This window comes from Rana temporaria (genome assembly GCF_905171775.1).
Source record: "Rana temporaria chromosome 9 unlocalized genomic scaffold, aRanTem1.1 chr9e, whole genome shotgun sequence".
NCBI lineage: Eukaryota > Metazoa > Chordata > Amphibia > Anura > Ranidae > Rana > Rana temporaria.
Genome location: NW_024404481.1, coordinates 333,790 through 351,340, shown reverse-complemented (window position 1 = coordinate 351,340; position 17,551 = coordinate 333,790). Strand labels below are relative to the sequence as shown.

At 47.1% G+C, this 17,551-nt stretch overlaps 1 protein-coding gene across 1 annotated transcript; it reads right to left on the bottom strand.

The window, feature by feature from the left end:
• Window positions 1–8,209: 8,209 nt before the first annotated feature.
• On the bottom strand, window positions 8,210–17,156 carry LOC120921928. The gene is made up of 9 exons (XM_040334436.1): window positions 17,093–17,156; window positions 16,898–17,011; window positions 13,342–14,994; window positions 11,318–11,417; window positions 10,379–10,527; window positions 10,038–10,150; window positions 9,709–9,798; window positions 8,612–8,734; window positions 8,210–8,526 (listed from the first exon to the last, which is right to left on the bottom strand). Exons 1-9 carry the CDS (start codon window positions 17,148–17,150, stop codon window positions 8,335–8,337), a joined length of 2,592 nt encoding a protein of 863 aa, XP_040190370.1. The 5' UTR covers window positions 17,151–17,156; the 3' UTR covers window positions 8,210–8,334.
• Between the last annotated feature and the right edge of the window lie 395 nt (window positions 17,157–17,551).

Here is a 17,551-nt window from a genome sequence, read left to right as displayed (position 1 = left end):
TGGAAGAAAGAGAGGTGGAAGAAAGAGAGGTGGAAGAAGGAGTTGTGGAAGAAAGAGAGGTGGAAGAAAGAGAGGTGGAAGAAAGAAAAGTGGAAGAAAGAGAGGTGGAAGAAGGAGTTGTGGAAGAAAGAGAGGTGGAAGAAAGAAAGGTGGAAGAAAGAGAGGTGGAAGAAAGAGAGGTGGAAGAAGGAGTTGTGGAAGAAATAGAGGTGGAAGAAAGAGAGGTGAAAGAAGGAGTTCTGGAAGAAAGAGAGATGGAAGAAGGAGAGATGGAAGAAGGAGTTGTGGAAGAAAGAAAGGTGGAAGAAGGAGTTGTGGAAGAAAGAGAGGTGGAAGAAAGAAAGGTGGAAGAAAGAGAGGTGGAAGAAAGAAACGTGGAAGAAAGAGAGGTGGAAGAAGGAGTTGTGGAAGAAAGAAAGGTGGAAGAAGGAGTTGTGGAAGAAAGAGAGGTGGAAGAAAGAGAGGTGGAAGAAGGAGTTGTGGAAGAAAGAGAGGTGGAAGAAGGAGAGGTGGAAGAAAGAGAGGTGGAAGAAAGAGAGGTGGAAGAAGGAGTTGTGGAAGAAAGAGAGGTAGAAGAAGGAGAAGTGGAAGAAGGAGAGGTGGAAGAAAGAGAGATGGAAGAAGGAGAGATGGAAGAAAGAGAGGTGGAAGAAGAAGTTGTGGAAGAAAGAGATGTGGAAGAAAGAGAGATGGAAGAAGGAGAGATGGAAGAAAGAGAGATGGAAGAAGGAGTTGTGGAAGAAAGAGAGATGGAAGAAAGAGAGGTGGAAGAAAGAGAGATGGAAGAAGGAGAGATGGAAGAAAGAGAGATGGAAGAAGGAGAGATGGAAGAAAGAGAGGTGGAAGAAGGAGAGGTGGAAGAAAGAGAGATGGAAGAAGGAGAGATGGAAGAAAGAGAGGTGGAAGAAAGAGAGGTGGAAGAAGGAGAGATGAAGAAAGAGAGATGGAAGAAGGAGAGATGGAAGAAAGAGAGGTGGAAGAAGGAGTTGTGGAAGAAAGAGAGGTAGAAGAAGGAGAGATGGAAGAAAGAGAGGTGGAAGAAGGAGAGATGGAAGAAAGAGAGGTAGAAGAAGGAGTTGTGGAAGAAAGAGAGGTGGAAGAAAGAGAGGTGGAAGAAGGAGTTGTGGAAGAAAGAGATGTGGAAGAAAGAGAGGTGGAAGAAAGAGAGGTAGAAGAAGGAGTTGTGGAAGATGGAGAGGTGGAAGAAAGAGAGGTGGAAGAAGGAGTTGTGGAAGAAAGAGAGGTAGAAGAAGGAGTTGTGGAAGAAAGAGAGATGGAAGAAGGAGAGATGGAAGAAGGAGAGATGGAAGAAAGAGAGGTGGAAGAAAGAGAGATGGAAGAAGGAGAGGTGGAAGAAGGAGAGATGGAAGAAAGAGAGATGGAAGAAGGAGAGATGGAAGAAGGAGAGGTGGAAGAAGGAGAGATGGAAGAAGGAGAGGTGGAAGAAAGAGAGGTGGAAGAAGGAGTTGTGGAAGATGGAGAGGTGGAAGAAGGAGAGATGGAAGAAGGAGAGATGGAAGAAAGAGAGGTGGAAGAAGGAGTTGTGGAAGATGGAGAGGTGGAAGAAGGAGAGGTGGAAGAAGGAGAGATGGAAGAAAGAGAGGTGGAAGAAAGAGAGATGGAAGAAAGAGAGGTGGAAGAAGGAGTTGTGGAAGATGGAGAGGTGGAGATTATCAGCACAACAGGTAAGTGTCTGTCACCACAGCTTCACAGGGATAAAGAGATGTAGGTAGACCTGCACATTTCTAATAAACCCTTTTGTATTTTTTAGGTGGTATCACAGCATCTGCTGGGACACCTTTCCCCAGTGCTAAAATCGTGATACAAGAAATAGTGGAATGCAGTAGTGAAATGGACATTATGAGGAAGAGGATGAATGTCATAGAACAAAAATATAAAAACATCATTGACATAATGGGCCGTATAGTAGACTGACCCCCCCCCCCCCCAAAATAATAATCCACAAGCTAAAATTTGAAGATGCACACAGTGTGTCAACATGTGCTATCTGCCATCACAGGATATCGATTGTCTGTGCTTTGTGGGTGCAACCCCTTCCTCGCTACTCAAGTAGGTGAGAGGAAAAGTTTGCACCCCCAAAACACATCCATTGATCACCCATGATGGCAGATAGCACATGTTGACATTTGGCATGGATCAGGATAGAAATCCCCATTTTGCCGCTCACAATGTGTGCATCTTCAAGTTTTGGCTTCTTCCGGGGTGACATCACCCCATCACATGTATTTCTAATAAGGTTGAACTTTGTAAGTTCCATTGTTTGTAGATATTTGCTTGTTTGAAAAAAGCCTGGTTTTTGTACAACCCCAAAAAAGTTTGTATTTTTTTTCCTGAAAAATTCGAAAATGCGCAAGTTGTGCACAGAATAAACCCCCCCCCCCCCCCCCCCCGCCAGGTCAGAACGCACTTAAAACAGAAAGCCCCCCAAATCCAGCAATACCTGTAAAGAACGCACTGAAAAAAAGCGGACAGGAAGGCACTGCAAAGCAGAAACGACCCGACCGCAAGCACTGAATGCCAAATACGAACCCACAAGAACAAACTGAACCCGAGAATACGATCTGCAAAGCACAGAGACTGAAAAGCGCGAATCGCCTCTAACCAAACTTTCACTAACATGCGGTAACACGGAATTAGCAAAAGCAGAGGCAAGGGTGGCGCCAAAGGCTTTGGCCTTCCCCTTTATAGTGCCGTCGTACGTGGTTTACTTTAACCACTTAAGCCCCGGACCAATATGCAGCCTAAAGACCCAAGGTGTTTTTACAGTTCGGGACTGCGTCGCTTTAACAGACAATTGCGCGGTCGTGCGACGTGGCTCCCAAACAAAATTGGCGTCCTTTTTTCCCCACAAATAGAGCTTTCTTTTGGTGGTATTTGATCACATCTGCGGTTTTTAGTTTTTGCGCTATAAACAAAAATAGAGCGACAATTTTGAAAAAAAAGCAATATTTTTTACTTTTTGCTGTAATAAATATCCCCCAAAAACATATATAAAAACATTTTTTTTCCTCAGTTTAGGCCGATACGTATTCTTCTACCTATTTTTAGTAAAAAAAAACGCAATAAGCGTTTATCGATTGGTTTGCGCAAAATTTATAGTGTTTACAAAATAGGGGATAGTTTTATTGCATTTTTATTTTTTATTTTTTTTTTACTACTAATGGCGGCGATCAGCAATTTTTTTCGTGACTGCGACATTATGGCGGACACTTCGGACAATTTTGACACATTTTTGGGACCATTGTCATTTTCACAGCAAAAAATGCATTTAAATTGCATTCTTTATTGTGAAAATGACAGTTGCAGTTTGGGAGTTAACCACAGGTGGCGCTGTAGGAGTTAGGGTGCACCTAGTATGTGTTTACAACTGTTTGGGGGTGTGGCTGTAGGAATGACGTCATCGATCGTGTCTTCCCTATAAAGGGAATGACGCGATCGATGCGCCGCCATAGTGAAGGACGGGGAAGCCGTGTTTACACACGGCTCTCCTCGTTCTTCAGCTCCGGGGAGCGATCGCGACGGAGCGGCTATAAACAAATAGCCGCGCCATCGTCCCGGATCGCTCCCCGAGCGGACCCGACCTCCGCATGTAGCGGGGGGGGGGGTCCCGATCGGACCCCCCACCCGCTAATAGGCGAGGACGTACCTATACGCCCATGTGCCTGTACGTGCCATATTGTGGACGTATATGTACATGGGCTGGTCCTTAAGTGGTTAATGACCAGAGGAAGACACGACCAATGTAAGATCACACACTCATTAATGACCAGAGGAAGACATGAACAATGACAAATTCTATCCGATATGTCATTGTAACGGGAGGGCCCGTGGAACCCAGAAGCTCTTAGAAAGTGTGAGCCAGAAAATAATGGACATTCAGAATATGTCTTGGATTGCTTTAAAATGGTTCTGTAATGTTTATCCCCAATTTCTCGCAGGATATTTGCCATATTAGAAGAGTGACTCGTTCATAATGTGGGGACACAGACTGTTAGATGCTAATGTCACTGTAACGGACATATGCATGCTGCCGGGACATCGATAATCTTCATGCAGGGAGGACTACAAGGAACTGCATGGCTTGTCACAATTGGATGTACCACAGTGTATTCTGAGCTCAAAGGGTTAATTGGACAAGTCTCTTTCATTGCTGAATGCTAATGTTCCCTTCGCATAGCTAATGAACTCTCTCTTGTGTAGGTAACAGCCCCCCTGTGAGGTGTCTGCTGAGGGGGATTATGTGTGAGTGATAATTGTTTTAAAGGTTAATTGAATTCTATTGAGAAAGGAATGTGCCTGGCCAGAAAATGTTAGTGGTTTGCGGTGCCGAAGCGTCTAGAGACTGGTCAAGTGATTAATTCAAGGAGATGTCATTGTTTCAGGGGGTCTGTGTTGAAGCCCCCTACTGGGTGAAGGGGGGGGGGCGGAAACTGTCATTGTTCTTGTAACAGTTGTAAGCAGATATAAGCAGGTGAAATATGCCAAATAAAGTCAGTCTGCTTGACCCTTCAAACGTAGCCCGTCTCGTTTCTTGGAAGGGCGTTCGATGGGATATACCGGCGGTACTGGCATATCGCAGCTTGCCAGGGAAAAGGACGTCTCCAACGGCTGAGACCCTCTCACCAGTGGGTAGCCGTTACAGTCACCAACTCCAGCCCACCTGTCTGTCTGTTGTGATGTAAATGAATCTAGGATGGCTTCTGAGGATCTTTCATTGTGCTTGTGCTAATTGACCCTGTATTGTGTGAAGGAGTCCTGTGATAATGTGTATTGTAATTTAGCAGACAGTCAGTCTGAGAAACGTAAAGGTCATGTGTCTGAGTCATCAGCTGTAGTTAATTAGCTCATGTAAAATAGGTCAGGTCTCTGAGTCATTTGCTAAGAGATGTATTGAGGATGATGTGTATTGGGGGGCTCGTTAGGTAACCATTGTGTGATGTTGTGGGTGGATCCGGGTCATTGTTCATTATTCTCAAGTGTATAAAAACGGGACTGTCTCCTTCCAATAAAGTCATTCTTTCCTGCTTGAACCTCAAACAGAGCCGTGTGTCTCGTTAAATTGGGGGGAATTATTCTTATGGGTCTCGTTCGCCTGACTGTGGCGTGTCGGTAGCTGCTTTGTGTTTGGAAAGGGAATATCCTAAACGGCGTCAACCCCTTTGGTATTTGGGGTGAGGTTGCAGTCATGTAGCAGTTGCTTTGAGAAATGCAGAAATTCAAAGAAGTCAGAAAAAGAAAAAGAGGATAGAATGCCATGGAAGAGATCTGAGAAAATACATGAAATATTCTGCCCTCTGTGTTACTTGTATACTGAAATACCTCCTGCTCTGCCCCCCAAATTCTCCACTGTGCCCCGTCCCAGCGCTGCCCAGTCTTTGTAAAAATACACCCAAGTCAGGTCCTGTGCCTAGAGAACATGTGTGCTGAAGCCCCAATCCTTCTGGTTGCTGGTCTCTACACATATCACCCCCAATCCTTCTGGCTGCTGGTCTCTACTCATATCACCCCCAGTCCTTCTGGTTACTGGTCTCTACTCATATCACCCCCAATTCTTCTGGTTGCTGGTCTCTACTCATATCACCCCCAATCCTTCTGGTTGCTGGTCTCTACTAGTATCACCCCCAATCCTTCTGGTTGCTGGTCTCTACTCATATCACCCCCTATCCTTCTGGTTGCTGGTCTCTACTCATATCACCCCCAATCCTTCTGGTTGCTGGTCTCTACTCATATCACCCCCAATCCTTCTGGTTGCTGGTCTCTACTAGTATCACCCCCAATCCTTCTGGTTGCTGGTCTCTACTCATATCAGCCCCAATCCTTCTGGTTGCTGGTCTCTACTCATATCACCCCCAATCCTTCTGGTTGCTGGTCTCTACTCATATCACCCCCAATCCTTCTGGTTGCTGGTCTCTACTCATATCACCCCCAATCCTTCTGGTTGCTGGTCTCTACTCATATCACCCCCAATCCTTCTGGTTGCCGGTCTATACACATATCACCCCCAATCCTTCTGGTTGCTGGTCTCTACTCATATCACCCCCAATCCTTCTGGTTGCTGGTCTCTACTAGTATCACCCCCAATCCTTCTGGTTGCTGGTCTCTACTCATATCAGCTCCAATCCTTCTGGTTGCTGGTCTCTACTCATATCACCCCCAATCCTTCTGGTTGCTGGTCTCTACTCATATCACCCCCAATCCTTCTGGTTGCTGGTCTCTACTCATATCACCCCCAATCCTTCTGGTTGCTGGTCTCTACTCATATCACCCCCAATCCTTCTGGTTGCCGGTCTCTACTCATATCAGCCCCAAGACATTCAGAGGAGAATGGACCCAGCAATTGGATGAATGGGGGCGACAGTATACCAGGCAGTATTTATGTTTCTTTAGACGCATGGTTCTCCACCACCTGGCCGTGGCCTCCTGTCTACAGTCCGGCTAATCCCTGGACCCCACCAGGGAGAGGACAGGAGGGAAAGGGGGAGGGGAGATGCCTTCCTATAGGTTTGTCAGGAGGGGGTCTGAATTACACCTGTGCTGTGTCTGCATATATTTTATGTTATAAGGTGTGGACTGGAGGGGTGCCTGGGAGGGCTTGGTGGGGTCTGTGCTTTTATCGCAGGCTAACGCATGCAGGGCCGCTGATAGGGGGGGACCACCAGCCCTCCTGTAGGGGGCCCCGGCACACAGAGGGGCCCAGACAGCAGGAGGGTTGGTGGAGAACAATGCTCTCCTTTTCTCTCACCCAGGTTTCTCCCCTTGTCCCTCCCCTCGGCTTTTAGCTGCTGGGTGAGAGACATAGAGGGATAATGAACCTGGCCAGCCCCCGCTGAGCTTCTTCTCCTGCCCCGAGAGGGGGTTGTGCTAGGAGGAGGGATTTGTGGGAATGTGTACTAGGAGAGGGATTGAAGAAAGAAGATTTGTGCTGGAAGGGGAGATGCGGGTGATTGTGTACCAGGAGCCGACGAGGGAATTCGGGGCTAATAGGAGGGATTGGGGGAATTGTGCAGGCAGGGGAGATTTGTACTAGGAGGGGGAATTGAAGTGGAATTTGTGTCCATTAATAATGTATTTTTGTGTGAAATTATTGTTTAGAATACCGTCAGGTGTTTGTGTGTGTGGGGGCGTCAGGTAGGCTGTACAGGGCCCCATGATTCCTAACAGCGGCCCCCTGAATGCATGGATAGAAGCTGTCATGGGTGACATACGGATTCCAGGATGAGACCAGGCAGAATATGTACAGGTATGTCACGTCTCAGGGGTTCAGGAAGAGTTCAGGACACCTGGACATCAAGGGGGCTGTAACAGGGATTATTAACCCCTACATGGGTTCAGGTATTGCCAGGTACAGAAGGGGGAGGGGCACAGGGTGACCCGGGTGGGGGAATGTTATTACCACACAAGATTCCATGTATGTATGTATGTAAGTATTTATACACAAATATACTGATATGTTTAATGCTCTAGTTATACCTTCTATAAGTATAAAACGTTTCAGTCTCGGGGGGTGTAAGAGGACACAGGGGGGGGGCCACAGGATGAGACTGGAAGAGAAAAGGTTTAACCTTGAGCTGTGTAGGGGGTTTTCACTGTCAGGGCGGTAAGGATGTGGAACTCTCTTCCACAATTGGTGGTGTCGGCAGAAAGTAGGGATAGTTTTAAAAGACTGTTGGAAAGGCATCTTAGTGAAAACAATATACAGGGATATGGGAAATGATTTTTTTTACACACAGGTGTTCAACCTTACCAACCATAAAAAAAATCTAAAATTACTTGATGTTATGTTTATTCTAAAGCCCTGATGAAGGGGACGTCTGACCCCCGAAACGCGCTGGCGTTCTCTTCTGACCTTTTTGGGCCTTGATCAGACTTGTGAAGCTCTTCTTCATTCTCTCTTCATTCTTTTTGTACATTCTTCCGATTACTCGGGGGACCCCCCAGGTTTTCCTCTTTAATGTAGATTTCAGGCCCCCTCCGTTCCTTTCTTCAGACCAAGAGCTCCACCATGACGTCTATTGTTAATTCCTTGGCGCTGGTGCCTCCCTGCCCTTTAAGGGGTTTCAGATGCCAGGGGCGGGGTTTATGATCATGTGACTGCTGTGATTGGCTGTCCCATGATCGGAAAGCTAAACCTGCCCTTCTAATCCCCCCCCCCCCCCGATACCCAGGACTGATAAAGAAAAATAAGGAATTAAGAAATGAAAATAATTTATTAATCTGAAAACGAAATGCCATAAATAAATATATATACATTGTATATTTACAGAACAATCCAGCCATAGAATTCACTTTATTATAAAAAATACGAATAATTCTTCATTCTTTATCCATCGTAAAGCCGCCATTGACATGTGACCGCCGGCCGCCATCTTGACGCTTTGTTTTCTCTCCAGGCTGCCCATTGGGTTCCATTGACTGTCCTGTGAGATCTTCTATAGAAGGACTGAAGCCGCCATTGATGTGACCCCGCCGGTGCTTCTCCTGGACGCGGCCCAAGATCTCCAAAACCTGAAAACAGAGAACCAAGGAAAACATTTAATAAGGTGGCAGCCCCCCCTCCCCCCACTCCATCGATCTGTCTTCTGACATTTACCTGTGACTTGGGGACGATCCCGACTCTGAAGAACGCAACGTCCCCAGATTCCAGTTTGGTGCAATTCACAACGGTGGAGGCGATATTTTCCGGGGACGCTCCATCACACAAGACTCCATCAACCTGAAATCACAAATGTTTTTACTATCCGTCTGTCTCCGTCTGTCTGTCTGTCTGTCTGTCTGTCTCTTTGTCTCTCTGTCTTTCTGTCTCTCTGTCTGTCTGTCTGTCTGTCTGTCTGTCTCTCTGTCCCTCTGTCTGTCTCTCTGTCTGTCTGTCTCTCTGTCTGTCTGTCTCTCTGTCTGTCTCTCTGTCTGTCTCTCTGTCTGTCTCTCTGTCTCTCTGTCTGTCTGTCTGTCTCTCTGTCTGTCTCTTTGTCTCTCTGTCTGTCTGTCTGTCTCTCTGTCTGTCTCTCTGTCTGTGTCTCTGTCCCTCTGTCTGTCCGTCTCTCTGTCCCTCTGTCTGTCTCTCTGTCCCTCTGTCTGTCTGTCTCTCTGTCTGTCTCTCTGTCTGTCTGTCTCTCTGTCTGTCTCTCTGTCTGTCTCTTTGTACCTCTGTCCCTCTGTCTGTCCGTCTCTCTGTCCCTCTGTCTGTCTGTCTCTCTGTCCCTCTCTCTGTCTCTCTGTCTGTCTGTTCCTCTGTACCTCTGTCCCTCTGTCTGTCTGTCTCTCTGTCTGTCTGTCTCTCTGTCTGTCTGTCTCTCTGGTCTCTCTGTCTCTCTGTCCCTCTGTCTCTCTGTCCCTCTGTCTCTCTGTCTCTCTGTCCCTCTGTCTCTCTGTCTGTCTCTCTGTCTCTCTGTCTCTCTCTCCGTCTGTCTCTCTGTCTGTCTGTCTGTCCATCTGTCTCTCTGTCCCTCTCTCTGTCTCTCTGTCTGTCTGTTCCTCTGTACCTCTGTCCCTCTGACTGTCTGTCTCTCTGTCTGTCTGTCTGTCTGCCTCTCTCTGTCCCTCTGTCTGTCTCTCTCTCCGTCTGTCTCTCTGTCTGTCTCTCTGTCCCTCTGTCTGTCTGTCTGTCTGTCCCTCTGTCCCTCTGTCTGTCTGTCTCTCTGTCCCTCTGTCTGTGGTGTAAATGATGGGACACACGACTCTACTGCTCACCTTATCTCCTAGCTTGGCGTAGACTTGGTTGTGGTGTGTAGTATCCGCCTCTCCTGATGGATTAGCTGAAGTCACTGCGATTGGGCCCACCTAAAATACAATCAAAGTCTGGAATTATCCGATATAAATGTAAGATTCCAACATTCAGAGATTTCTCCCGGTCAGTCACTATTTTCTTAGTTTTCTATTTTACTTCTATAAGAAAAATTCTCCTTTATCTACATTTCACATCGTCCACAAAAAATAAAATCCGAACATCAAATGTAAAAATTAGTCCAGAAGAATTCTTTTCTCCAATCTTTTTATCTGATTTGTAAGATTTTTCCTACCATGTCGATGAGGTGGGTGGTCACCGTACAGTCCGGGATTCGTATGGCGATGCTCTGGGGGGTTCCGATGTACTTTGAAGAGTCCTTAGCACCCAAGACATCCAACCACGGTCCTGGAAGGGAAACGGATCATTCGAGGTTGGGATTTATCATCTTCATAGACTTTTATTATCTTTTATATATAAAGTGTTCCTATATTACACATCACATTCTACTTTATTATACTTAATAAGATGAAATAAATACAAAGGCATGGGGGAGGGATACCTTGTAATCTACAAGCATGGCCAACGTTTTCTTTAGCCGTATGGTGTGGACTGAACTGTAGAAAAGCCCCTTACCTCTTGGGATCACCAGGCTGATGGATGAGGGCCAAGCCGCCTCCATGAAGTCCCATAACAAAGGACTGAACAAATGCTTGGCTGCTTCTAACTGCCGTAAGCTGGAAATCCATAGAGACATGGGCCGGTCCTGAGCCTGGCGTTTCGTCCTGCGGAAAGAAGGGCAGAAAATGTTGGGGGGTGTCGATGTTCAACAAACTTCAAAGAACGATTCCTCCTCTGGGAGTCGGTCTCCAATTAAGTTGGGTCAAAAGCAAACAATAAGCTTCTTTCTTGGATTCTACAGATCTCCCCAAGGGTGGAAATCCACCAACATCAGCGCCACTGTATGAGGAACATCTCCAAGTGATACGAGAAGGAAGGTGTCATGGGGGAGCCTGGGGTGGGGGGGCGGTGGAAGGGTGGAAATCCACCAACATCCCTGCACTGTATGAGGAACATCTCCAAGTGATACGAGAAGGAAGGTGTCATGGTGTGGAGGGGCGGGGGGTATGGAAAGCAACCAACACCCCCACACTGTATGAGGAACATCTCCAAGTGATATGAGAAGGAATGTGTCATGGTGGGGGGGGGGGGGGGTGTAAAGCCTTTAAAGCCCAACTCCAGTCCTAAGGACACTACAATTTGGGAAAGAGAGATCGGGACTTCCCTAGAGGCGGAATATTAGGACAAGGCTTTCATTCCTTCTCTTAAACTATCTACACCAAGCAAGGCCTGGGGGAACAACTGTAATATCCTCACCCTCTGGTATACCATGCCGAGGTCTCCTATATACTTTGTACTCCTCTGTGCCAGGTGACTGTTGGCAATGCCAGGCTGGTGACATGACCCACATATGGTGGGAACGTCTTATGGGCAGCCAACAACACAGCCAACATGCTATGTGGTGGGCAGAAATTCAGTGGAGATTGATACACAAGGTTACATTGCAGGACGTACTTGTACGCTCGCTCTACTGCTTCAGGCTGATTGCACGCTGCTACCAGGACGTAGACCGTGTCCGTTGGAACGCCACAAATTCCTCCATTTTTCATGATTTCTGGGGACGGCAAAAATAGAAGAAACAAGATTTTTATTTCTGACGTAAAATATGTGATTTCTGCAGCTCCAGACGTGGAGAATCTCAGACATATGTAAGACCTTCCTGTCACTCTACCCATAGAGGTGAGATGACCCGGGCACATCGACTGACGAGGAACTTCTGTCTATGGAAAAAAGGACTTTGTTTTGCCAAGTCATTCATCATAAAATGCGGGCTGACTAACTCAACCAACACCTAACACCAGCCTTTATAGGCTCAGTATGGTTATAAAACCTAATAATATATTTATATATATTAACATACATGGATTCAAATCCCAACATAAAATGTCCGAATAAGATCCAAGTGATGGTGAAAATTTGGGGTAATTGCCCTACTACAGATGCTGGCGGTCTATGCATAATCAGCAAATAGGACGTAGATGTAGGGCCCTTCTATTGTATTGGGTCCTGAGGAAGCCAGAATTGGCGAAACGTTGACCCGCTGATCGGAAGTACACAGACGCTACATCTATATCCTATTAGCTGCCCTATGACCGCCATCATTACAAAACAACTCCCCGCCCATGGCGTATGTCATTACAATGGGATTCCATAAAGAGAGTGCGGGATTCTTTGAAGTCCTGTAAAAGTTGGGCAGAGCGAAGTACTGAGGTTCGTGGATCTGGCTGCTGGATTCCCCAAAAATAATACCAAACCCAGTGTTTGATGGAACCGCCAACCGCCAGTATTTTTTACTGGCAGCCAGTAAAAAACAGGCAATTTTCTCCTGCCAGTAAATGCCAGTAAAGCCCTGTACACACGGCCGGGAATCCCGTCAGGAAAAAAACGTTGGTTTTCCTGACGGGATTCCTGGCAAGCTTTTCTTGCAAAGCCGTGCATACAGACGGCCATTCAAAAGAACCGCCGTTCTGTTGAATGGCAAGAACACGGTGACGTCCTCTACTACGATGAGCCGCCGCGGGCGCCATCGTACCTTAGCTGTCTATTTAGGCCGGCCGCTAGGGGCGTGTACGCCTAGAATGCGTAAATCAGCGAGATAAGCCTATTCACGAACGTACGCTTGCCCGTCGCAGTAAAGATACGCCGTTTACGTAAGGCGTTTTCAGGCCTAAAGTTATTCCACCAAAAAGATGGCGCAGCCAATGTTAAGTATGGATGTCGGAACCGCGTCAAATTTTTTAATTTTTACGACGTTTGTGTAAGTCGTCCGTGAATGGGGCTGGGCGTAATTTACGTTCACGTCGAAAACCGATAAGTCTTTGCGGCGTAATTTGGAGCATGTGCACTAGGATATGTCCACGGACGGCGCATGCGCCGTTCGTTCAAAACGTCAATCACGTCGGGTCACGATTCATTAGCATAAAACACGCCCACCTCTTCACAATTTGAATTAGGCGCGCTTACACCGGCACATTTACTCTACGCCGCCGTAACTTAGGACGCAAGTGCTTTGTGAATACAGCACTTGCCTCTCTAACTTACGGTGGCGTAGCGTATATGAGATACGCTACGCCTGCCTAACGTTAGGCCCATCTACGTGAATCCGGCTATAAATACTCGAATTTACACTTCATTTTGTAACTTTTGGAAATGTCAGTAAAAACTTGTCTGTGCCAGTAAGTTTTGGGTGTTGTGTCAGTAAATTCCAATCTGGTAGGTAGGCAACACTGGAACCCGCCGCCTCCTTCACCCCCCAAAAAAATGCCAGGCCTACAAAGACCAAGTGTGACCACAAGAACTATCATGTGACAGCAACTCAGAGAGACGGCATCTGAAGCCGAGACCTTGTAGAGTTTTGGGTGGAGTAGGGAACGGGTAGAACATTTCCCAGGTAATTATTTCCTTTTTGGTAAAGTGTACTTTTAATATAATATTCCAGTGCCCCCCCCCCCACTTGTTAGTCCCTTCTATTGTCTTACCTGCGATTTGTCTGACAGAGCTGGTCCTGGAGGCGCTCAGGTGGGGGCACTTTGATCCGTCGTTGGAAAAGCCGCCAATCTTAATAAATGGGCTGCCAACTGGCATCTGGGGAGCCTCCATGGCGCTGTTAAAGAGAGTTGCGATAAAGCAGTAGAAACCAACAAGACCGAAGAGAATGGTGACTGTGATGTCATAGCCCACCGGGAGAAGATTGATGGAATGGAGGAGGAAGCTGATGAGGATGAGTTGGAAGGCGAGGGAATAGAGCAGCCAGGCTTTAGACAGGAAGAAGGAGCTGAAAATGATGAAAGTGTTGAAGAGAAGGAAGCATACGATGCCCACGGATGTGTTGAAGCCTCTGCTGGTGATGTAGATGCCGCTATACCTGGCGATACCCCAAATAACCCACATGACCCCATAGAGGATGAAGGCGCTGCTTTCCAGCGTCTTACCGCGGGAAAAAGCCACCGCGCCACAAATCAGATTATAAATCCCACCCGCAGCTACGACCCATGGCAAGACCACCGTGACCAAGGGGTCCTCGGCATTGCCCGGCACTGTCATGGCAAAAACAGCCAATATGCTGGAGGCGTAGGCCAAGGCTTCGGCGTCGCCATACTTGGAATGCCCCAGGAAGGGCTGGTCTTTATACTGACGAAGCCTCACACTTGTATTGCTTGTGAAGAGCCTCTGGGCGGCGCCGTCTCCGGTGGGGATCTTTGCCGAGGACTTTGAATTGAATAAGTAGATCAGCAACATAACGGCCGATACCACGTATATGGCGACATTGACCCCTTGGGCTCCTCCATGGAAGAATCCAAGTGGGCTACAGGCCAGGGCAATGCAATAGGCAACATAGAAAAGTAGATAGACGGACTGGGCGAGACTCTGAAGACACGTGAAGAGGGCGAGGACACCAAAGAGAATGGCGAAGACCACCAGAAAGGGCAAAGGGAAGCTGAACCCCTCCCCCGGGGTCAGGATCTGATACAACAACGAGAACCCTTCTGTATATCTCAGAATGGAGAAGAATGCGAAATGCATGGCGTCCAGCGCACAATAGGAGCGGTACGACAGAACGCAGATACCCGTCTGATAGACCGCCGCCATCCAAAGCCATGCCACCTGACCAACAAACAGCTGATCAATAATCCCCAGCAGTCTACAGGCAAAGACACTGGAGGCCGCCATATTGAGGATGAAAGACACGGCCGTAAGGGGCGCGATGGGGGACCCCGGGGCAGGGCCCGCCTCCTTCATACCAGGTAAGCTCACCTGCCTTGTACTATACAGGAACCGCCCACCTAGAAAGTATAGACCAATCAGGGAAACAATCAGATAATTGCATGCAATAGCGGAAGAACCGACCCCCTTGTCATAGAAAGTCACCACCTCGTGAATGGCGGACAGAGAAAGTGCGCCCGCCATCAAAGCCAAGAGCGCCTCCTGCTGGAGGATCCCCACCACACCGATGATGAGCAGCGCTACGAGGAACGCCAAGAGGCCGGGGACCATGGCGTCCTTCATGTGGGGGGCAGAGAGGACGTCATTCCCTTCCAGGAGAAGGTTCACCCCGGAGGAGCACCACATGGCCGACACCGTCCAATAGAAGGAGACCCACAGCGGAGCGTTCCCGCCCAACTTCCGCACCCCTGAAAGACAAAATAACCACAGATACTGGATGATGTCATAATATAATACAATATAATAATACAATAATATAATACAATATAATATAAAAATATGTAATAATACAATATAATATAATGCATATAAAATAATGTAATAATACAATACAATATAATATAATACAATATCATATAATGTAATAATACAATAAAATTACAATGTATATAAAATAACCACAAATACTGGATGATGTCATTTTATAATACAATAATATAATAATATAATACAATATAATATAATATAAAATTATGTAATAATACAATAAAATTATAGGGCCAGATTCACATACATCTGCGGCGGCGTAACGTATGTCATTTACGTTACACCGCCGCAAGTTTTCAGCGCAAGTGCCTGATTCACAAAGCACTTGCCTGTAAACTTGCGGCGGCGTAGCGCAAAGCCGTCCGGCGCAAGCCCTGCCTAATTCAAATGGGGCGTGTATCATTTAAATTAGGCGCGTTCCCACACCGAACGTACTGCGAAATGCTCAGTTTTGACATTTCCCGCCGTGCTTTTTGCGCGAAATTACGTCGCACCGACGCCATTTTTTTTTAACCCGCGACGTACGTTACGTCCTTTCCTATTCCCGGACGTCTTACGCAAAAAAAAAAAAAATTTAAATTCGACGCAGGAACGACGGCCATACTTTAACATGGCCTGTCTATTTTTACACCACCTAAATAGCACTCGCAACTTTACGACGGGAAAAGCCGACTAGCGACGACGTAAGAGAATGCGACGAACGCGCGTACCTTCGTGGATCAGCTAATTAGCATACCCGACGCGGAAAACGACGCAAACTCCACCCAGCGGCGGCCGAAGTATTGAATCCTAAGATCCGAAGGCGTACACCTGTCGGATCGATGCCAGAAGCCGTCGTATCTTTGTTTGAGAATTACAAATAAAGATACGACGCGCCAAATTTGAAAGTACGCCGGAGTATCAGCAGATATCAGCAGACACGCTGGCGTACTTCTTCTGTGAATCTGGCCCATAATGTATATAAAATAAAGTAACACTACAATATAATAAAATGTATATAAAATAATTTGTAAAAATACAATATAATGGCCCGGATTCAGGTAGATTTGCCCCTTAGTTACGGAGGCGCAGGGCAGCGTTTTTACCCTGCGCCCCCGCAAATCTCCTGCGCTACCCGCGATTCATTTTCATTCAAATTGCGTGTGCGCTGTGTAAACGAGCGCCGAGCGTAGAGCGCATGCTCCGTCTGGAAACTTTCCCAACGTGCGTTGCGGCAAACGACGTCGCAAGGACGTCATTTGCTTCAAAGTGAACGTGAATGGCGTCCAGCGCCATTCATGAATCGCTTACGCAAATTACGTAAAAATCGAACGTCGCGACGCGGGAACCACGGGTATACTTTAGCATTGGCTGCCCCTGCTATTAGAAGGGGCAGCCTTGCGCTAAACACGCCGTACGGAAACGACGTAAACTGCGTACGCAGGGCTCGCGTAACGTTGTGAATCGGTGTTAGTATGCAATTTGCATACTATACACTGAGCACAATGGGAGCGCCACCTAGCGGCCAACGCAAGAATGCAGCCTAAGATACGCGTGGCATAAGAGCCTTATGCCACGCAGATTTTAGGCTGCAGTCGGCGTTACGATGTTCCTGAATCGGGAGCATTCGTTACGCCGGGGCAAGTCAGCAATTGCGCTGCGTAACTTATGGTTACACGGGCGCAATTGCTTCTTGAATCCGGGCCACTGTATATAAAATAGAGTAAAAATACAATACAATATAATAAAATGCATATAAAATAATATGTAATAATGTAATATAATGTATATAAAATACACTCCTTTAGTAAATTGTTAAATATGGGGGGGTGTGTGCGCACTTACCTGCATAGGCCAAGATGGCGGCGAGGATGAGGAGCAGGGCGCCCAGGGCGGACGCAGGGATGGCGGGCGAAGCTGCGGCTGAGCTGTAGTGCTGTGAAGCCAAAAGTAAACTTCCTGCAAAGATATGAGAAAATGTTACATTGTTTCCTGGAGGGCGTGCCGGGAGGTGAAGGGTTACTATCGGGAGGTAAGTACCGGCACTGACAGCGAGGATCCCGACACTCCGATACAAGGACTCCTTCATAGTGATCATCACCAGTGAGTCCCTCAGTGTTCTCCTTATATCAGTCCCTGTGTGCTCACACCCTCCCCGTCCTCCTCCTCACATTTCCTCCTCCTCCTCCTCACTCATCACTGGGACTATCCAGGATTACTAAGCAGAGATACAGGAAAAAGTATTCACACCCCTCTGTATACAGAGACAGGAAAAAGTATTCATACCCCTCTATATACAGAGACAGGAAAAAGTATTCACACCCCTCTATACACAGAGACAGGAAAAAGTATTCACACCCCTCTATACACAGAGACAGGGAAAAGTATTCATACCCCTCTATACACAGAGACAGGAAAAAGTATTCACACCCCTCTATATACAGAGACAGGAAAAAGTATTCATACCCCTCTATATACAGAGACAGGAAAAAGTATTCA

What these genes read in the sequence shown, in the direction of transcription:
- LOC120921928 (XM_040334436.1), bottom strand. Translation starts at nt 17,150, where the DNA reads ATGATCACTATGAAGGAGTCCTTGTATCGGAGTGTCGGGATCCTCGCT. An exon ending in GCAGTAGAGCGAGCGTACAA is followed by an intron (nt 10,528 to 11,317) that starts GTACGTCCTGCA and finishes TTCTTTCCGCAG; the next exon opens with GACGAAACGCCAGGCTCAGG. An exon ending in CAGCCTGGTGATCCCAAGAG is followed by an intron (nt 10,151 to 10,378) that starts GTAAGGGGCTTT and finishes TTTCCCTTCCAG; the next exon opens with GACCGTGGTTGGATGTCTTG.